This window comes from Thunnus albacares, chromosome 6, assembly GCF_914725855.1.
Source record: "Thunnus albacares chromosome 6, fThuAlb1.1, whole genome shotgun sequence".
NCBI lineage: Eukaryota > Metazoa > Chordata > Actinopteri > Scombriformes > Scombridae > Thunnus > Thunnus albacares.
In genome coordinates this window covers 8,841,989-8,864,179 of record NC_058111.1, presented here as the reverse complement: position 1 = coordinate 8,864,179, position 22,191 = coordinate 8,841,989, and the positions used below count along the sequence as shown (strand labels likewise).

At 42.9% G+C, this 22,191-nt stretch overlaps 1 protein-coding gene across 4 annotated transcripts in view; it reads left to right on the top strand.

The window, feature by feature from the left end:
- Nucleotides 1-22,191, top strand: part of fndc3a (fibronectin type III domain containing 3A) — a 53,354-nt gene that overhangs the window by 23,797 nt on the left and 7,366 nt on the right. For 3 of the 4 annotated variants that reach the window (XM_044355010.1, XM_044355011.1, XM_044355013.1), the window contains 18 exons: nt 10,194-10,270; nt 10,361-10,607; nt 10,804-11,103; nt 11,701-11,759; nt 13,028-13,194; nt 13,290-13,349; nt 13,437-13,575; nt 14,771-14,824; nt 14,922-15,046; nt 15,274-15,448; nt 16,101-16,187; nt 18,224-18,362; nt 18,954-19,022; nt 19,158-19,276; nt 20,629-20,734; nt 20,971-21,146; nt 21,311-21,424; nt 21,948-22,097. In XM_044355010.1, the coding sequence (XP_044210945.1) occupies nt 10,194-10,270; nt 10,361-10,607; nt 10,804-11,103; nt 11,701-11,759; nt 13,028-13,194; nt 13,290-13,349; nt 13,437-13,575; nt 14,771-14,824; nt 14,922-15,046; nt 15,274-15,448; nt 16,101-16,187; nt 18,224-18,362; nt 18,954-19,022; nt 19,158-19,276; nt 20,629-20,734; nt 20,971-21,146; nt 21,311-21,424; nt 21,948-22,097 (2,363 nt within the window). Of the gene's footprint in view, nt 1-8,997; nt 9,100-10,193; nt 10,271-10,360; nt 10,608-10,803; nt 11,104-11,700; nt 11,760-13,027; nt 13,195-13,289; nt 13,350-13,436; nt 13,576-14,770; nt 14,825-14,921; nt 15,047-15,273; nt 15,449-16,100; nt 16,188-18,223; nt 18,363-18,953; nt 19,023-19,157; nt 19,277-20,628; nt 20,735-20,970; nt 21,147-21,310; nt 21,425-21,947; nt 22,098-22,191 lie in introns of those variants that run through there. The other variant, XM_044355012.1, reaches the window with a different exon arrangement.

Genomic DNA, 22,191 nt, shown 5'->3' with positions numbered 1-22,191 from the left:
GTCATCTGTAAGAATATATGTCCGTATACAAAGACTGTTTAAATAATACACTTGACTAATGATGACAATAGGTTTGAGATGCTGAGTTAACTTCTGAAAGATGATGCGCAGGGGTTTCCCACTGTGGCGGGCCGCCACTTGGGACACTGACTCATTTTATTTTGTGTCTATATCTGTTACTAGGATACATCATTAATCTCTTTGTTTTTAGTTATAGTTATCATGCGTATCGAGCTCGTGTAATGTATGTGACTCAATGCGATAATGTGTTAAAACATACTGATGCACTCAACTAACACATTCTTTGGAGCTGTACTATTCTCTATATAGGCAGAAACCATAAGTTGCAATTATTTTATCGAGCAACCTGAGAGCTGTGAGACATGACTGTCATCCTGCTGTCATTTCTGTAAAAATGCGTCAATGCATCCTGTCCAACCCACCTCCGGTTTTCACCGCACGCACTGAAAAAAAAGCTGTATTGAACCCAGGTAAAAGTGATTACGGGAAATAAAGCAAAAATCTAGCTCTTTTAATCTGAATATGTTTACACCTATTATGATTTTACATTTTGTTAAAAAGATCTGATTAAAGCGCCAATCTCATGATGATTGGGGTCACCATTTTATTTAAAACAGCTTCTTGATTTATCATAGTTATCTACCCATAAAGCCTCTCATTTGAAAATATTTTACCAAAGTAAGACAGATAAGTAAATTCCAGAGGGGAAAAAAGAGAAAATGTTACCACTTGAGCATGCTAAATTCATCTTGCATCAACATAAAATGTACAGTAAACACCTCTTCCATGATCCATAGATTAAGACCTGCCCAGGTAGATGAAATCTGAATGCACACACACACACACACTCACTCCGGCATATAACTTCACTTTTGTTAACGACACACGCTCGCTCTCTCGCATGTTTTTCGTAGTTTTTGGACAACAATGGAGGTCTACAGCACAGAGGAATATGATATATCAGAGTTTAGATACACACACAATACGTGTAAGTAGGATAAGAAATTTGAAAGTTTGGTTCTGCACATGAGATTTGTTGAAGAAAAATATAGAAAATCGCCAGCCAAATCGCTATCTTGAGTAAAACTGCCGTGGCCTCGCTGCTCCGCTGCCCACTCCGCGTCTGTGTGTGTCATGGAAGACCTCAGCCCCGCCCTCCTGCAAACTTAACATAGAGCGGTGGACAGAAAGACGGAGGCGAGGATGCATGCGCGCCCGTAAATTACACCAAAACCATATTTTCCACTTTGTTAATCACACTCAATGGTTTCTTCAAATACCGATAAAAGAACCAACCTTTTTAAAAACACTCATTTAGAATCGGTTCCGATTCAGAGCTGAGGGGGGGGGGTGGGGGTGGGCATACCTTGTTGGTAGAGGAGTCAGGGCAGAAAGGCATTGTTTGGGTAAGATGTGTTACACATTCTGATGGCAGTCATTTCCTTTTTCTCTATTGTCGGTGATTGTGCTGGCTTTGTGACAGCAACAATGAAGTCTGGCTCCAACACGTCGCTGACATTGTGAACGGAAGACAGCTGGAGTAGTTTGTAGGAGGTAGAGCCGCGGGGCCATAATCGTAAACGATTATGATAAAATGTAGTCGCCCAAGGAAAATATTGATCTGAAAATGATTGGCTTTGTTTATGGCTCGCTCCATGGACATCCCTCCTTGTATGGAAATTTCTGTAAGTTCTCAACCATTCTTTTTTTTTTTTCTCTTAAATGTTTAATCTGATTTAATGAAGAAAAATAAAGGATGTCAGCATAATAAAGGTATGTGAATGAATAATGTTTGCTACCCGTCGTGGCCACAGCAGGCAGGCGCTCAGACATATTAGCATAAATTTAATGATCCTTGTATAGACTTGTACATAGTATCTCACTGTTGAAAGACACTTCTATTTCTTCTCTGTAGCCCTTGACTATGCCTTGTGACGTATTTTGAAATAAAGATGAGACAATAGGTCTGTACGATATGCCCGAGGCATCCAGGTCCGGATGACAAAGGAGCAAAAGCAATGACATAAAGTGATGCTGCCCAGGCAGGAAGCCATTAGTTTGCTCACGCCGGGGCTCTTCTCGCTACTCCTGTCTGACTGAGCTCCCGCACCGTCCCCCCATTACAAGCTGAGTAAACCTTCCTAATAGGGAGCGAGCATACATAGTCTCTCCATCAGAGGAGAAACAAAGAGCTGAGAGGTGCCACATAGATCAGTGTGACTGCTACTAACTGGCCTGTCACAGGGTGCACTCATCTCTCAGTGACGTGAATAGAGGGATGACTCACCGCTTGCGGTGCAAGGAGGGAGAAAGAAGAGTGTATGTGTGTGTGTGTGTGTGTGTGTGTGTGTGTTTGTGCATGTGGTTTGGTTTGTTGTGTGTGTGTGTGTGTTCACAACAACAGACTATCGCTGTTCACGTAAGTGTCTGTTGCGCAGTAACGCTTTCACCTTTAACCCTAGTTTGTAAAGGGACAACGTGACACTGTTACAAAGCCAGGGATCATCAGGTATACAAATATATATTTCAGAATTTTCTCCATCTCACAGCAATTTGTGTATTCAATCATGTATTTTTAGCAGCTGGATGTGCGTAATTGCTGCGTGTTAGCCCATGACAGCCTGCTTAATAGGAACAGACAATCTTGTAAAATGCTGTTTATAGACGGCATTTGCCTCTTTTTTTTTTTTTTTATACGTGGCTCGGAGGAGGGGCCTTTAGCAACAGAGGATAATTAGACTGACCGTTTAGCATCATCCTACTTGCCATAAGGGCAGCTCTGCTCGCTAGTGGAAATGCCCTCATAGCGTCAACCCAAACTCCCAGCGTTCCCTGGGTCGGCCCCTTCTCGTCGTCTGCCACTGTAGATCTGAGAGCTGTATCACTGGCACACCAAGCGATAGCCCACCCCGATATGCTTTGTGACTGATGATGAGACAAGTCAGCATTAGGACCATCGGGTTGATTAGATCCACTTCTTCTTATTCTGACCTAGCCCGCCAATGATTCACATCACTTTGTGTGATTCAGTCTCTGGTTTATGGCTGAAAGCACTGTGTAGTTCCTCTGGGATTATTGAGCCTGATAGAGATGTGCCTTCTCCCACAAAAGCCAAGACAGGCATTCTGGCATCTGGACAGGGAACTAAAGAGTGTGTCTGTGTATGTGTGTGTGCGCATGTGTGTGTCTACACATTTGTACGTGCATGCATACAGCTGGCTCAGTTTGTGGCCATGTTGCTCTAGTGTCCTCTTCCTTTTCTCTCTGTTTGATACCGGTTGGTCAGCCAACCCATCTGTCCACTTGTCCCTTATCTCCGATGCCATAGCTGTGAAACACTTCATCTCATTCCTGATGGTGCTGCAGATGTGCTTAGTCTATTTTCTATCAGAGGGACTTGAGACTGTCATGTCCCCTGTGGCTGAAACTGACCAGCAAGGACGTGCACTGTTGAACATCCGACACTACGGCTACAATAGACATTTTCCCAGTCAACATAAGTCATTTATCTGTTTGAGACAAAGTTTGAGTTTTTAGGATTCGGGTAAAACAGTCCCAGTGGCATCGTCAAAACAACTGGAAGAAAATGTATCCGGTGCCCTGTCAGTGCATCAAAGTGATTGGAAAACATTTTTATAACACGTTGCTAATCAGTAAAGGTTTAAAAGTCATGACACAGAGTCACTCTCACTTGAGACACTATGTACCAGAATGTATTTGTCTTTGTTTTGAATGAGGAACTTGATAGAAAAGAGCTGGTGTATATTAATAATAAGTTCATCTTTTCAAGAGCCTTACATTTCAGAATGATTTACAGGTGACGCTACATGAATACAGCAAAAAACAAAACAAAACACAGGCTATAAACTGCAAAAATCCAGGCAAAAACTATATTATTTCCAATTTATTTTCAACTAAATGGTCAAATGAAAAAATATCAGAATCTCTCATTATGTTCTTGTGGACACTGTCCCTCAGTTTCCCCTCCTTCTATTTATTCAAAGCCTTGATATTGAGTTTCATTGTAGCTGGTGTTTGGGCAGTAAGGACAACGTAACCATCATGAGACCCTGGGCTTGCCAGTGGGGGCAGGTGACACAGCTATGGTGGTTCCAGTGATCAGTTTATTATTTAGACATGATCATATCCAAATTTAAAACTCATCTCAACTGTGGCACGGTCGCATGTTTCCTCACCCCCCCCCCAGTACCCTCTCTCGCAAAAACAATACCCGTCACATACGGTTCACATAATCGGGACGGCAAATATCAGACACATTAGCCCCATTAGCACATTATTTTTATACTCACCACCTCCCCCACCCAACTCCAAGGACATCGTACACAAACATGTACGTGTAGAAGCACACACACACAGGCACCCGTTCATTCACAGTTTCTGCAGCGAGTGAGCTCTAAGAATGACTGAGCTCGTGACTCATTCTCCCATTGCTACGTTGATACCGAGAGGGAGGGAGAAAGGGTAAAGAGGATGACAGAAAGATGAGAGAGGGGTGTTTATTTATATATATATATATATATATATATATAAAAAATCACTATAAAAAAAAAACTTTTGTTTTTCTTCTAATTTAATCAGGGGCAGGATGTCCGGAGCAGGGCGATGACATGTCCACTCCGCTTTTTTTTTTTATATATATATTTGTTCAATTATCAACATCACAGGCTTTGTGAGGGTAGCTTGTCGTTACAGGAAGACAGTGGTTTGAGAGTGGAATCTCCATATCCTGGATTGATAATTAATAATTTCAAAAATCAGGCCCCCGTGGGTATATCCCTTCTCTCGTTCTGCATACGTCTGTCTGAGAGCAGCAGCAGCAGCAGCAGCAACAGTGTGATGTTCTGAAACAAGCACAAGCATGAAACATCACTGACGGCCTCCCCCCCCTCCTGTAAACGTCATTCATGCCGGTGGGGGTTGCAAGAACCACACAGATGTCTTGAAATATCAGACAAATTTTACTAATGCCTATAAAAAAAAAAAAAAAAAAAAATGAATGAAAAAAACAGTAGCTTCCTTCCTCCAGGCTCTGGTTTGTACACAGATCAGCACAGATTGCCCATTTCCTCTTGCTTAACCCTCCTCTATCTGCCTGGATTGGTGGTGGTGACTTGATGCTAATGGGAATGTTGTGGAGAAGCAGGCCGGTCATGGACAAGGCTCCGTAATCTGCTAATAGAATGTTATGCTTATTACAAATTACTACCCTCTTAATTGATGGAAACTCTTTCCTGCCTCCAAGAAAAATAAGCCATGAAAAGAGAGAGAGACATTCGCCACAGTGTCTTATCTAAAAAAAAAAAAAAATCAAGGTTAAGGTTTTAACTCGGTCGAATAGGTATTTTTGTTTTATTGCCAGTTCAGTACTTAGCCTCTCTCTCATGCTCGGTTGTAATTATTAGCCTCTGTCAGTTGCCTTCCCTTGCCTATCCTCTCAGTTTATTAGCTCTGATTAATAATCAAGTCTGCTTCATCTTTTATAGGCTTACAGTTCATCATGTCGCCACTGAGAACTTATCGAGAGCTCCCACATGAAACCACTCGCTCTCTCTCTCTCTCGTCCCTCCATCTACCTGTGTCACTCTCGCCCTCCGTCAGTGTGTATTTCTCGGTTCTTACATCCTTCTCTTAATCCAGCAAGCCTCTCTCTAGCTCACCTCCTCTGCTTCTTTTTTTATTCTCTTTATCTAATCGAAGGTTCATTTGTACACCCGATTAAACCCGACAGGTCGCTCGGATCGTCGCCGTTATTTCAGAGCCACTGTCTGCCAAGTTTCATCTGTTTGCCGTACGCCTTAGAAGACCCGCGTGAAGTCCCTCTCCAGTTTGTTTGTTATGATCTCGATCCGTTTTCAGACGAGAGAGAGGAAACAGGTGGGTGCTCAAAGTGGCCTCACCACCCTCGCGGATCTGTGTATGTATGTATGTATGTGTGCGGACATGCGCCTGGCCTTTTGATAAGTCTCTCTGCTTTTTCACCCAACCTAAACAATCATCCCTATCTCCCCCGCCATAACCTCTCGGCCGCCCCCCTTTCGACTCAGACACGCCGCACCGGTTGATCCCGTCGCCTTGCCCCCAAGCGGCGGGGGAGGTGAGGACAGGTTATATGATGTTGACGGGAGATGATGGCGTTCCCAAAGTGTTGCCTAGCCTCTGTTTACTCTGCCAGAATGGGCAGCTTGTTTGCGTGGCTATTCTTGGCTCAGTGGCAGCCTGCCGTTTTTTTTTTTTTTTTTTTTTTTTTGTGGAGGAGAACTGATGTTTTTCCCGTGGCTGCTTCCTCTGGAAGGCTGGCACTCCACGGCCACGTCAGCACAACCAATGCTCCAGTTGACTCAGGGGGGGGATGTGGCCTTTTCTATCTGATCTCTGTCAGCACTCGTGCGTCAGTCTGATGTAAAAGAGTGGGTGTTCCCCTCCCCCCCCTCACCCCCCCCAATTCTCCACCCTACTCTCTTCTATTTTTTTTCCTCTCTCTCACCTCAATGTGTGTGGGTCCATCATCCTACCTCCCTCACCCGTATTCTTTCTGCTGGTACTCTCCTCCCTACACTCTCCAAGTCAGTACACACAAAAGCCTTTTATTCTAAACTGGCAAACAATGGCATATAGGATGCTAATGTGATTCATCAGATTTCCTGTTAGTCAGCATTGGCAGCATTAACTTGCCTTAATCAGTCACCAGGCAGGTGCACAGCAGAGCTCCGCGTGGCATAAACTCAACATTTTATTGGTCTTAAAAGTGAGCGGAGTTTTACGGTACATATTTTGAACCCTCACTCGAATTATATCGAAATCTTGAGGGCTGAGCCAGTGTGACTGCCTTCAATTCCCGGCTTAGCTCTCTCATGCTCCCTGAATTGAGATTTTTGTCCTTGCACACGGTGTTCTTAGGTAGGAAAATGACTCACTGCCTATTAGTCTGCTGAGAGGAGCTTCAAAGCTCTTTGCCCTTTTTTGATTTCAGTATAAGAGGAATACTTACTATCCGTCTGTCCAATGAAGTTTATTAGCAAATATACGAATTACAAATTTTTTCGACCAACAGAAAGTAATATATTGCAAGATCAATTTAAAAAAAAGTTTCATGAAGAGTGCATCTAGTAGCTCACAGTACACACACAGTTTTGGGAAACTGTACAGAGTCTTATTGTGTGCTTGATATGTGATACAGTCTCAAGATCTAATCCAGGCCTGTACCAACTTGAACTCTGTTCATTTTTAAGTTTCCGAGACGACCCATCTTATTAGGTTATTGCAATCCTAATGAAAAACAAAAACAGTAAATACAATTTAACCTCTGCTTACAGATATATTACATTAGAATGACACACCAGGGCCAAACATTTCATCTCTTTTTACTTCACGTCGGCCCTGTCATCCTGAGTCACACCTCACCATCGCCGACCACTGTGCCGTGCGTCTGGTAAATTATGGGCACGGTAATTCAATACTGGCATTTGTCCATATGGCCGGGATACCTGGGCTGAGCCATGAAGTGCGCAATCGTGGGTTATATGAGCATGGTATGAGTAGTGTTCAATAAAACAAGACACAATGGTAAAAAGGTGGTTCTTAGTTTGATGACGTCCTCTGGTTCATAAAAACAGCAATAAGTGTCTGTCACCTACAGGTTTTACTACTTGTTGTATTCTTTGTGTATTTATTATTATGGACTGCTGCCTGTAAACCAAATTGCCCCGCTGAGGCTTTAAAACTTTACTCTACTGTACTCCTCATCTACCAGCTCAATGTAAATGCTTCTTTATCAATTCCTCCCTTTAAAATATTTAAAACTTTGGTAGAGAAATGTTGATATGTTATTGTATAGATTATAGCATTTGGGCACCACACTCAGGGGAAAATATCGCTGTATTTACTGTAGCTTCATCACAATAAAAAAAAAAAAAAGCCTTATCGAGGCTTACAACCGGAAAGCTTTAATCTTAAGCAGCGGATGCAAAAAGTGTTTGGTTTGCATCGTTATTAACCCAACACAGCTAATACAGCTTCAGTAGGATGTAGGAGAGCAGATCAGAACGGATGAGTGTGGCTGCTGTATGTTAGATGAAAGTAAGACCAGCGATATAAAACTAAACTCCACAGAAACCACAGAAACCTATACAGGATCTACAAAAATATGTAAAAGCCTAAATAGCAAAACTTTAAATAGCGGTGCTCTCTTGTTGTGTGCATTACCACACGTTAAACGCCGACCAATAAGACGGCTGAGAGTAGAATATGTCATTGTTTATTCCTGCAACATCCTGGGTCAAATCAGTCGGTCGTGGCATAGCATGCTATAGTGTGTCAGTGGGAGAGGACTACAAACAGCCTATAATAAATAATAGGATAGAGTTTGAGTGTTCTGCATCACTACATCATCTACAAAACCCAACTACCTGTGTATGTAAACCTTGCAAACAGTCTCTATATTCAGCTATGACGTGCGGCATGAACTTTGGACCGGTGTCGTTCTGTGTTGACGTGTACACTCGGGTCGCTAATTTATCAGATATACTTAGATAAAACTAATGCAGCCCTGTAATAAATCCCACCTTCATGAACGTCTTAATGTTTCTAGTTTGATGCTTTTATTATAGAGACGTGTTGCAAATATTTTAGTCTACCCTGAAATTATACTAAACACAGTATAAAGCAATATAATCAAAACAACACCACAAGCTATAGTCTGCAAAATTATCATAAAGTTGAACCTTTCAAAACCAATTTCAACAACTTTTCAAACTTCAGAAGGTAAGATTTACTGCAGGGTGTTGTCGTACTAGACCGTATTAGTTTAGCCAGTAACAAACTGGCAGCTGCATAAGCAATATATCAACTCTCCCCTGAGAGGTGGTGCTTTTGGACCTCAGCACCTGAGGGGGGCGGCGCTAGGGTCCGGGAGTGGGAGGGTTTAATGTATCGTTACACAGGCCAGCCTCTGTATTCGTGGGCCCAGTATGGCTGCTCATTTTTAGAAGTGCTTTCTTTCCGCTTGCACCAGCTTTGACAACATGAAGGAAAACTCTTCCTCAAGCGGGCCGCCGGGAGGTCAGTGTGTGTGTGTGTGTGTTGTAGATCTTTTCGCTCGCCTGCGAGACATGTGGAGTCGGGGTCCTAGTATTTATGTCTTAGTTTTATAAAAAAAAAAGAGAAATGTGCGAATGTGCAAACTTGGCCAGAGGTCCCTCTCTCTCTCTCTCTCTCTCTTTCTCTCTCTCTCCCAGGCTTTTTGCTGAGTTGTCAGTTCTCTGAGCTGAGCTAAGCCGCTGCACTACAACTCAGCCATGCAGGAAAATTTGTTGTTTCTCAGCACTTTTGTAAAGTGGTCTTCTTGCATTTGCCAAGATTTCCCCCCCCCCCAAAAAAATGCATTTCTTTGTCTTTTTCTTGGTCATAATGAAATAATCAGTGAAAATGCAGCTGGTTCAGAAGAGTGAATCAGCCACGTGGGGATTTTCTGAGGTAGAAAAGTCTTTATATACCGTAGAGTGACAAAGTGGGAAGAGTTATATTGAGTGACCAGGGTTATGGAAGTAAAACTCAATGTATTATTTGAGTAGAAAAGTGGCTCTCTGATTTAAAAAGTCAAAAGTACTTTCAAAAAACTGTATACATGTACAAATCTTAGAAGAGAATTCGACTCATGCCATCACAAAGCTCACATACTGTTGGAAACTTTGGAATCTGAGCCAGTTTTAATCAATTCATCAACTAATGTGTGGTGTTTTGTTCCTGACTACAACAACAAAGCATTATGAATGTGCTACAGCTCTGAGTTTCTGGTTGGCATCTTCTCCATAGCAACAGCCACTGAGACTTTTGGTTACTGAAGTACTTAGAAGTATTTAGAGACTCTAAATACTACCACTGTAGTGTTTAGTCATTAACTGTACCAAACAGATGAAAAAACTTATTCATTTGTGTGTGTGTGTGTGTGTGAGAGAGAGTTATAACAATAATAATAATAATTAGGTTTGGTATGAGAACATTTGTTAGCAGTTGGACTGAGGCGAGGGCTTGAATGAACCTGGTCGGACTGAAATTTCAGCACACCGCTCTAACGCTTCAGCACATTTACAGATGAAGCAGGTGTTTGCCCCGGGGGGGGAAAGTGTTTGATCTCTCTCCTTCCTCCTCCACAGGTCCTGCTCAGGTTCCCATGATGTCTCCAAATGGTTCAGTGCCTCCAATCTATGTGCCTCCTGGATACGTTTCACAGGTACGCGTTCTGTTTCCAGTCCGGCGTTTCTGATCGTCGAACTCAAGAGTAGCTTTTGATATCCACTTTCTGTCCTTTTTGTTTTCTCAGATCATAGAAGAAAACGGAGTGCGGCGGGTTCTGGTTTTACCTCAGCAACCAGATTTCCACCCAGGGGGCCACTCCCCTCTCCACCACCCTCCACCTCCACCCCACGCCCACCTGCCTGCCTTCATCCCACACCCCGCCATGATGCCCCCGCCGCCCCACCTGTACACGGGCATGGCGGGGGGCGTGGGCGACATGAGCTCTCAGTACATCTCCCAGTACCATCCGGCTCATATCTACTCAGAGCAGGGTGAGTCGGAGCCAGCAGTCAGCGTCTGGGTTGTATCGCTATATTAAGATGTTATTTATTTGTCTCCAGTACTTTATTGGCACAGGTGACCTCTACAATCAACTGAGTCAATCTGTTTAGTCTTCTTAATCACCGAGGGTACTGCCCTGTTTATTTGTATATCCTACTCACAAGTAACCTTTTTTTGTCGCTTCAGTCTCTGCAGATTCTCACTCCCAACACGGACGCCCATCGTTTGTCCACAGAGACGACAGAACTAGCAAAACGTACGAGCGTCTGCAGAAGAAGCTGAAGGAGCGTCAGGGAGGCGGAGGAGGAGGGCAAGTGAAGGACAGCCCTCCCCCTTCGCCGCAGAAGACTTGCAGCAGCCCGCCGACGCAGGACATTCACAACGGAGTCGGAGGGAAAGGGCCGGAGGCGGAGCAGGGACAGCCCAGCCACGCGGCGGCCGGCCCTGATAAGCAGACAGGCAGGGGAAAAAACGGAGAGTCAGGAGGTAAGGAGGTTAGAAGGTTAGAGGTTCGTCAAGGTTTACTATCGGGGCCCTACAACCAACACGGATGTTGGGATGTTGTGTTGTGTTTTAAGCGCCGAGAATGGCGCCACAGTGGCTGGTGGCAGAGAGGGATCAGCAACACGGCCGACATTATTCTTGATTGCGTGAACTCTGACTACTCATTAATCATGGACACTGCTATTTGGTGAAACAAGTGTATAATTAAGGTATTACTGTCAATTTTGAAAGTGGAGGAAAAAGAAACTTCACCACAATGAAGATGCTAAAATCTAGGAACACAAGAATGTTAGCTATATGCTACTAAAATGTAAATGTTTTGGGTTATTTTTTTCTTTCAACGGCTATTTCATTGATGCTGTAGATGGTGCAAACTTAGAGCCATTACTAAACTGTCAAGAAGAAGCACACAGCACAGAAATAACACTCAGAAACGTTACAATAGTGAGATAAATATTGCAGATCACATAGGGTCCTGAAGAAATAGTTGAATTTAAACAGAAACAGGCACTTTAAAAAAGATTTTTCTCTCAATTTCATAAAGTCGGTGACGTTTTATGTCTGTGTTTTTCTCCTCAGAGCTGGACGAGGAAGCTCAGGCCCTGCAAGCGCTATTGAGTACCATCAGTAAAGCAGTGGTTAGTATTCACTTCTGCTATATTATCATAATTGTTCTTTTCTTTTATCTAATTGATACAACTCGCATGATTTTTATGTGACTCTTATCAGCGCTGTGTTCATGAAAACTGGTAATGACGCAAATGTGTCGCTTCATTAAACATTCTATTAACATCCATGATGAATTCTTGCTGACATCTCGCTAATGGAGTCAGACCTGCTGACTAGCATCCATGTGGGGGTTTCTATTCCCACATGTGCCAAACATCTATGCAGGCACTTACTAAAATTTATGAAATACTGATTTTTTTTAACTTGACAATTACCAAGGTCTCATATCTTTATTTTACTGCAGGTCAGCTCATAGACAAGCATTTATTTAGCTCAAAAATATAAGATTAGAATATTAGACTCATGGCAATAATCAGCTAGGAATATGCATATATGCAAAAGTCAACAAACGTGTTTTTATTCTTTGAAAGTTCACAGCAGCAATCTGGACAGCAGCTGGATGAGAATCAGTACAACTAGAAATAGTATTTCCTTGACCTCATATAAGATGGGATTTGTCATACACTGTCACCAAGGTCTGAACTCCTTGTAAAAGTAGCAAAACAAGTCTATTGCAAAGATGATGGATAAACTGTAAGGGAGGGGGGGGGGGGTCTAATACAGTGGAAAGGCTATTTATTTATTTATTTCCCCTCTTTGCTGTCACACTGGTTTGTTAAAGGACTGAGAAGTGAACTGTAGGGAGCAAAGGGGTAAGGTGGGCCCCCGGGGCAGAGGGGAGGAGGAGGAGATACAGACTTGACCTCATTGAGTTCTTCCATATATGAATCCCCCCCCCCCCACCCCCCCGCAGTGTAGCTCAGGCTATTTTTAAATCTCCTCAAAACAGAATGAAAAAATCTTGCACAGCACATCCTGCCAAGTGCTGGAAAACCTTTTCCCAAAGTGGCATAAGTTTGAATATTTTGATCCCTGTCTTTTCCTCTACCAAGCTATGTGATTTTTTTTTTTTCTTTTTTGTTGGTCAGGATTTTGGAAATTTAAGAATAATATCTTGTCTTGCTATACTTATAAGACTTTGAAACTTGGTACAAGAATAATTACATGACATGGTCTTCTTTGGACTCAGGTTTAGGCTAGTAAAATTGTGTGATAAGTATTTTGGGATTTAGCAGGTGCTGTGTTTTTAGAGGGAGGGGGAAAAGCTTCATTCAATGAAAAGCTTTGATGGTGTTAAGTAGACTCGATAGTGACAAATGAAATATTCGTATGATAGGTGTCAGACATCCAGGCCAGAGGAGCGGTAGTGAGCTGGAGTGCTCCCACCAGACCAGAGAGTGAGAACGGCAGTATGGAGGATGACTGCAGCCCCTCCGGGCCCTTCAGCTACGAGGTCTCCATCTCATTTAGCGGCAAAGACGGGAAGTACAAGAGCATGTACTGGTAAGCATTACCAGCAAGATGCCATGAGTAGAGATTTTACATTGATAGTTAGTTGAAATAACACTAAAGTTTTTTCCTGTTGTCCTTTGATGCAGTGGGGAAGAACTAAGTGCAACTTTAGAAGACCTTCGACCAGCAACAGACTATCACGTCAGGTTGGTGCAACCATCCACCTGCTTTTGCTTTAGCTACAGTGTTAATACACAGAGGAACATGTAACCACTTTGGTCTTCTTTCCTCAGGGTCCAGGCCATGTGTAACTGTTTACAGGGAAGCCCGTCAGAGGCTGTGAGCTTCACCACATTAAGCTGTGAGCCGGATCCTCCCAATCCTCCCAGGAAGGCCAGCGGGACCAAGAACACAATTGCAGTGCAGTGGAAGGTAAAAACAGAAGGGTGATTGATGGAAGGAGGATGGAGAAGAACCAGCAATATAACAGAAATCAACAGGATTCATTATAAACACTAGAAATAGCATGGTCTCTATGTTTACAGTAATCATACCAAGGTGTTACATATAATTTAGTGTTCTGTTTAATTATAGTGGTACCCATAGCGCCTTTTTTGATGCAGGTTTTAACGTCTGATTCTAGCCACACATGCATCTGTCTTCTTAAATAGCTTAAATGTAGGAGAAATTGGTTAATGACTAAAAGGTCACACCTTACAAATGATATAAAACGGCTGATAAAAAGAGTAAACATTGATTGAGAAACAGTCAACAAATGTCGCTGCTGTTACTGAGATCTCATTCAGTGTGGTATTTCTGTAGCTTAATTAAAGTTACTTAATTGCTAGCAGTAAAAAGTAGTTGCAAAGATCACCTCCCAGGTGTGAGTGTAGACGTGTGGGGGTTTAGCAAGAACGACAATACACGGTCAGCAAACCTTCACTTGATTAATTAAACCTTAAAAAAAAAGTTTGCACTGGTGCCCTGGTGGCCTAACGGTTAACGCGCATACCACATATCATACCCCTCATTTCCTGTCTCTATACAGTCTGTCAAATAAAGGCAAAAGCCTGAAAAAATAATCTTTAAAAAAAAAAAATGTGTGCACACCTGGATGCATCTTATTTGTTATTAGTGTTACTGAAGATTGCTTCTCTGTAGCTAGTGTCAGTTTTATTTATATATGGCCAAATCACAACAGAAGTTATCTCTGGGTATTTTTCACATAGAGCAGGTCTAGACTGTACTCTTTACATTACAGAGACCCAACATGAGCAAGCACTTGGCGACAACGGCAAGGCAAAACTCCCCTTTTTAACAGAAAGAGCGCTAAAGCAGAACCGGGCTCTAGGTGGGTTGGGTTGAGAGAGAAAGAAAAAGGGAGGGCAGAGAGACTCAGAGAAGCACAGCAACAACAACAACAACAACAATAAGAATAATAATAGAGATATGAGTAATAATAATAGTTATAGGCGTTTAATCCTTCCTTAAAGTTTTTACTTTTTAAAGGCATACGGAGTGAAAAAGAGAAGGTTTCATACACAGACTGGTCTATGAAGTGGTATGTGTATACTATTTATTATCTGATTAAGATGTAATAATCACACCACGTGTGGTTTATCTACAGGCTCCATGTGACAACGGTTCCAAGATCCAAAACTACATTCTTCAGTGGGATGAGGTATTTTTTTTTTTTTTTTTATTCTACATGAAATAAATGTGCTTTGATGTTTTATATGCAGTTGAGATTTTTAGTGACTTATTCTTGTTCTCTGAAGGGGAAGGGCACTGGGGCTTATGAACAGTGCTACTATGGCTCTCATAAGCAGTACAGACTTACCAAGCTCTCACCAGCCTCAAGATACTCCTTCCGCCTCGCAGCCAAAAACGACATGGGTATAAGGTGGGCGCCTTTTACACGCTTACGGCTTATTTCTCGGACGGCAACCCTCCCTTGTTGTCTGTTTTTATGTCACTGTTTTCTTCCATTCACCGTCTCCCATCTGTGTGCACATGTGTGTCTCTCACTCCTGTCTCTCCTGTCTCTTTCTCCCATTCTCTCCCATCCTCTGTCTCTCTCTCTCTCTCTCTCTCTCTCTCTCTCTCTCTCTCTCTCTCTGCCCTCCCCAGCGAGTTCAGTGAAGTGGTGGACCTGTTCACCTCATGCAGTGTGCCATTGCCACCCTTCCCTCCAGAGCTGGAGATGGCGGGGGTGACCTGGCTGTGTCTGAAGTGGCAGAGGCCCACTAGCTCTCCGAAGGAGGATGACATCTACTATATTTTGGAGATGGAGGAGGAAGGCTCGGTATGACTCACTACCTCATTATGAACTCTTTTTTTTTTTTCTCCTTTTAAATAGAAGAAGTTGACATTGAAATGCATAAATGACGCATTAGTATCTGCAGCTAAAAGTTTTTTCTGTAAAATGGCCAGATTGTGTCCCTTCTATGTTAGATGCCTGTTGCAGTTGCAGAGCCATTACTTCTTGGAGAGCAGTATTTCACAGTGTATTTCTTTGAGTTTATATGCAGACAACATGAAATATGAACACCATTAACAAAACACATACAGTTCTCAATGTTAGACATCTATTTTCCTGGTCGATTCACATTCTCATGTAGCTACTTACCGCATTGAGGAGCTCACTTATACATTTACACCCAGCGAAAGGGAAAAAAATCTAATCCACATCTTATTTTTTGTGACACTTAAAACAGTTCCCTCTAAAATTATGTGACATTTATAGCTACTGTCACCACTGCCTGTGCTCTCTCAAGCAGATTCCTGCAGACATAGTGCCTGCCAGGGAAAACACAAAAAAGTCCCCCCCCCCCTATCCCCTGTAGCTGTTTTTCTCCTGCAGACCACTTTGTTTTCTGTGCTACAGTGGTTGTCTTGTAAGTCATCGCTCACCTGGTTGTTTTCTTTCTTTCTTTTATCATTTGTCTTGGTCCCAGGGATATGGCTTCCAGCCAAGCTACGATGGAGATGACCTCTCATGCACCATCAAGAACCTCCACAGGAGCACCAAGTACAAGTTTCGGGTAAGGGAGCCCTGTGATGTTTTACAGTCAAAGCCGGTGATCCACAGGTTCAATTTAGGCTGCAGCAATGTGTGTGTGTGTGTATGAGTGGAGGGGACAGGCTTCAGGCAGGGAGGGTGCTGAGGACCACAGTGGTCCTATGACTCATCCGTTTGCAGGATTCTGCCAGCATGGCGGTGGGCAACTGAAAGCATAAACAGGAGGACTCCACTGCTCATCACATGCAGGGTACAAGTGAGAAGCTAGTCAAGCAAAAATGTTGGAGCCACAGTAGCTTTTTTTGGCTGGTTGTAATGAGTTTGTCTTTCTCTCCATGTCACTTTTATTTTTCTCTTTTGTCTTTCCCTCAGTTCCCCTCTTCTCTTATTCTCACATTTTCACTTCTAAATTGTTTCTCTACTAACCGTCTGACTATGGACTACTTACTAAATGGCTCTGACGAATCACAGGTGACCATCCTTTACCTGTAGTAAAGACTATTGCAAGAATGATGCTCATAATAAAATCTGAACAGATGCAATCAAGTTGAAAAAATAGATTGAGTCAGTATATTTATACAAACACCTCATCTTTTTTTCCTTTTCCTCAAAGCTCTGACGAGAAACGTTCAAGCAAAAGTGAACCATCTTGACAGTTTTGCTAGTTTTTAAATGAGTCATCAGATCAATTCCAGGTAGATTTTCAAAGGTGTTAAAAAAAAAAAAAAATTCTCGGCTCGGTGAAACCGCAGGTAGCCTGTGCAATGTGTCTGCAATCAGAGTTTGACTGTGGGAACAAAGCGTACTCTTTAGAAATGTGACTCTAACGCTGCCAGGGTTCGTGGTTCAGTTCCCACTAAGGCCGTTCATGCTGAATACATAATCAATACTTATGTATAGACCTATCCCTTTTTAAAAACAGAGTAGAGTTATATTTCATTATAGAAGTTAATTGTATGAATTATATATATATATTTCACAACTTTGTCATAGTCAGTTTGGCTAAAAAGCTGTGCTACTATTAAACTGAGTCATCTGTTGAAGCCGAGAGCTGCGTCACAGTCATTCGAAGCAGCTCGATACTTAACGGTCGTCCTTTGCCTGCACTAAGTGATAACGTCAGGTGCTGGAAAAATCCATATTACAGCACCCCCTAAACATGAGACTGACGAAAATGTAGCAGTTTGTTTAGTTTACCTAAACAAACTGCTACAAGTTTGTTTAGTTTACCTAAACAAACCACCATATGCATAAATTATAGAAATGTTTATTAGTCACTCTCAAGACTCCCTTCCCTCCCTAATTTCCAATCATCCAGCCACACAGGGTGAGGGGAGGCTGGCTGCTGAGTAGGTTCGTCTTGGTAAAGCGTGTGGATGAGCTGTACTCAGCAGGCTCACAGAGATTTATTTACCATATTATCGCAGATGTGCCACGCTGAAATGCAAATGCCACTAAAGCTTATTGCCTGTTTTTTTTGTTGTTTTGTTTGTTTTTGATTGCAGTATTTGTGGTATCGAAACAATGTTGTTGAAATATATCTGTCGATTTAGGGAGCTGTATCTCTTTGATAATGTTTTCTGAGGCCATTACAGCTGCAGGCGGAGAGCGTTACGGCCTGAATACACCAGCGCAACACATCTGCTGCAGCAGAACGGACATTATAGGACATTATAAGCCCCTTTTAACACAGCCTGTTCAAGGCGGGAATACTGCGCCTTTAATCCGCTTCGCTGTTCTGTATAAAAGGTACCGACACGGAGCGGTGGGGCAGAGTTGTTCCTCCAATAGTCACAAGTGCAAAACTCAACGGCTGACACACAACCTCACACGACAAAGACGCAGTTGGTGTTGGAGGTGTGGCTCGTTGCATCCGTGCCTGAAATATTTCAGCTCTTATACTCACTGCGTCTCCCCCAATCCCTTCATTACCCTTCTCTGAGTCCAGCTTGTTATCTAGAAACATTAACGACATTTATACACTTGTCCTCATCGACTAGCCGATTCCAACAGGAAAAATCTGACTCCTCGCTGTCTGTATTCATGCATCCCCTCCAGGTGGCGGCATACAACTCCGAGGGGAAGAGTAACCCTAGCCAGGTGGTAGAGTTTGTCACAAACCCAGATAGACCCAGCTGTCCCTGCCGACCTGTCATCAGGGGAAGAGTTCTGCCCAACAGCTTCAAGATGGCCTGGGGTGAGCATCTTCTACCAGTTGCCCTTTCCCTTATCAAAACTTTTCAGTCTCGCACGCGGCCGACAGCCTGACAAGGCCAGTTTACACCAGCGCACAGTTCACTTTTTCCTCATTGTGCTCCGGCGAGACCATCGATGAGTCCGCCTGAGACGGATGACATACCAAACAGTCTGTACAATGGATGAATGACAGTTCTCTCCTTAATTCAAACATCAACATGAATCCTTCCTACACCTCACTGAACAAACACATCACTCACTGCTGTGCCTGGACTTTTCCTCCAGTTTTTAAAATGAAAAAAAATATGTCTGCAGTTGTGAAAACATTGTCAAATTTCTCAGTGTGTCCAGTGTTTTGAGAGTTTTGAGATGGAGCAAGTTATGTTATCTAATCCCTCCCCGTGTTTCATAGTGCGTTTATTAGTCAAGTACACAACTAATTGGGCTGAATTGCTTCTTTTTTCCCAATTTCCAGACTTGCATAGCATAGTAGAAACTGAGCTTGCAACATGAAGTCTGACATAGCCAGTTAAAGAACTCGGTCAGTGCTGTTTGATAATGATTTTTTTTTAAATTTGTTTTTACACTTTAGAGCCCCCGAAAGATAACGGCGGAGCAGAAGTCACAAAGTATGTTGTGGAGCTGTCTGAAGGCTTAAGCGGTAAGTCACAAGCGGTGATAAAGAAAATGTTTGACAGTTATTGAAATAAAAAGGAAAATTACGTTTTTGGAAAGTGACCCACAATAATTTAAAAATGATTTTTTTTTTTTTTTTTGAAATGTGTTTGTACTTAAGGTCTGTCATGGGAGCTGGTGTATTCAGGGCCAGCTGCGGAGCATGTGTGCGAAGGCTTGAAGCCCGGCTGCTCCTACCAGACACGAGTTTACTGCATGAGCGAGGGGGGGCAGAGCCCGGTGAGTCATTCAGCATCAGCACACGTGGTCCCTCACACAGGAATTCAAAGAGTTTGCCGATCAGTTACCATTCGATTTGATCCGCCGGTAGAAGGGGGGAGCGCAAAATCTCACCTGTCTTATTAAATACATAATATAATAGACAAGTACAAAGACTGCTGGTTAAAAGTTGAAAGCGAATCGCACCCCGTTAGCTGAAAGGTTACAGCGAGATGTCTGTGATTTGATTCCAGCTGGGGGTCTTTGTTGCACATAATACCCCCCCCTCTCTGTCTCTCTCTCTCTCTCTCTCTCTCTCTCTCCCCTTATTTTCTGCCTCTTCACTTTCAACTGTCCATTAAAGGCAATAATGCCAAAAAAGTGACTTTAAATAAAAATAACAATGACACAAATCTAATTACTAATCATTTCTTTATCTAACTTAAAATGGACTTACAATGTCATTACAAAGCAGGGTCAACTCTCCTCTATGGTGGCTATTACAGTCCACACAACAATGCAGCTATATAAACCCAGATAATTGCGCATTGTGTTCCTATCTGCTCCCTTATTATTGACACGTTTTTCTCGGCTGTCGCATATAATGTAACAGTTAGGGGCAAGCAAGCCGCGAATCTCACCACATCCCACGATTGATCTGATAAATTTTACATGAATAATTCTAGATATGCGCTCTATTTATGGTAAGTTTTAATGAGAAATTGTCATTCAGCCAGTCTCCTATGTTGAGAGATTAGACTATGCTTCCTGGTGTGTAAGTACAAGACAAAGCTTGCTAATCGATTAACCCCTCCCCGCATGTGTCAGAGGATGTTTTTCTTAATTAGTTCAGTTCACAGACGCTCTTCATTAATTTCTTCATCAGCTGTTAGCGCATGCATTTATTCATGACGGAGCTTGTAAAAGAAACATGACTCACGGTGGCAAGCTGCAGCCTTTTTTGGGTGTAGCACAATGTGACATCAATGTGACATAACACTCACATGTTTGCCTTTTGTCACAGGAGTAGTCTGGAAAAAGAAAAAACGTTTTTTGGGTCTTTTTTTTTTTTTTTTTTTATTTCCCCCCTGCTCGCCAGACAATCTCTCCAACTTTATCCACAGCTTTATAAGGAATGCAGGATATTTCTCTGTGTGTGTATGTACCTTTTTTGAATGAAGCTTTCACATTTATCTCCTTTCTGGCATGTTGTTGCCTGATTTAGTCTGATAAGCTGGTGAAAATAACAATCTGTATCCTCTGTGTTGTTTGAGAGAGAGAGAGAAAGAGAGGAGGGGGGGGGGGGGGGGGGATGAGATTGTCAATTTGTTATTCTTTCTGGGTCTTAATTGGAGTGTTGTCTTTCTTGCAAGCTGTCGGAGACCCTGCAGGTCCAGACTCCTGCAGTGCCCCCGGGTCCCTGCCAGCCCCCTCGGCTGGTGGGCAAGCCCAAAGCCAGGGAGGTGCAACTGCGCTGGGGTGAGTCATTCCTCTTCAACTCAGATCTGTGTGGGATGTATTCTAGCTTCTGTTGATGCATTTATTTGTCTGGTGAACTACCTCAAAGCAGCGTGCTTTGATAATGCAGTTTGTATTATTTTGTTGTACATTTCTCTTTTTATACTGTATGTTTTTTTCTTTTCCTGGAAAGCCCCCTTTTTTTTTTTTTTTTAAAGTGTATTGATGTATAAACACTGGTTGTACAAATTTCCCAGGTCCCCCTCAGGTAGACGGGGGCAGCCCAGTGTCCTGCTACAGCGTGGAAGTGAGTGGGCCGCAGTCTGAGGAGAGCCGGGAGGTTTACCAGGGTCCAGAGCTGGACTGCTCTGTGGGAGGTTTAATGCCTGGCAAAACCTACAGCTTCCGGCTCAAGGCGGCAAACAAAGCTGGGGTGAGAAAGACTGTCAAAACTGATCCATCAATAGCAGGAGAAGAGATTGTTTGTTTGTTTTTCTGCTGCATGCTTTCATTCCTCTCTCACCTAATATGATTTAAATATTTAGTTTCTCAAATGTAAAACTTTTTTTTTTTGTTGTTGTTCTGTCGTGCTGACAGTTCGGGCCCCTTTCGGAGCGCTGCGAGGTTACAACCGGCCCCGGGGCCCCCGAGCAATGCAAGGCTCCGTCCACCACATGCAAATCCCCCAGCTGTGTCGTGGTGAGCTGGGAGGTAAGACCCCACTCATCTACCTCATCTACATTCCCTCACTGACCAACACAAATTCTAATAGCGCTCACATCATCCTGAGAATAAGTTGGAAAACGTATGAATATATTAGTCTCCCTCTACTCAGAAATGCATTTTGCCTAATACTTACTTACTTCACTCGGATGTTTAAGCCTCACTGTGCATACCGAGTGATGTATGTGCAGAGTTTGAAACTAGAAAGTATTCACATTCATCTGCTGAAGGGGTAGAAGTTTCTCTGTGCTCACTTTAAATCAGTTTACTCGAGTGTACATATGAGCGTGACATCACAACTAGTCTGGGAGCGAATCGTGGTCCAGTGCATATACGCTGAAGTGAAGTAAGATACATCTTTTGTGCAGCAGTTAAACTTATGAAATGATAAACGGATAGAAGGAGTAATTTGTAAATTTTTAGTGATAATAAAACGTTTGTGGAAAAACCATATCGGACACAAATTATTAGTCAAAGCAGAGTTCAACCACATTTGATGTTTGTCTTCTAGGCCCCACCCTGCAACGGAGCTCCAGTGACAGAGTTTCGTCTGGAGTGGGGAGCCGCTGAGGGCAGCATGCAGGTGTGTTACAGCGGACCGGGGCTCAGCCACGAAATGAAAGGGCTGCTGCCTGCAACCAACTACTTCTGCAGGATACAGGTGAGCACTAACACTTTATTTTATCTAGCCCAGGCTAATTTTCATCTGTTGCTCCCGGACATACGTGAAAAATACACCCTGAAAATAGAATCAT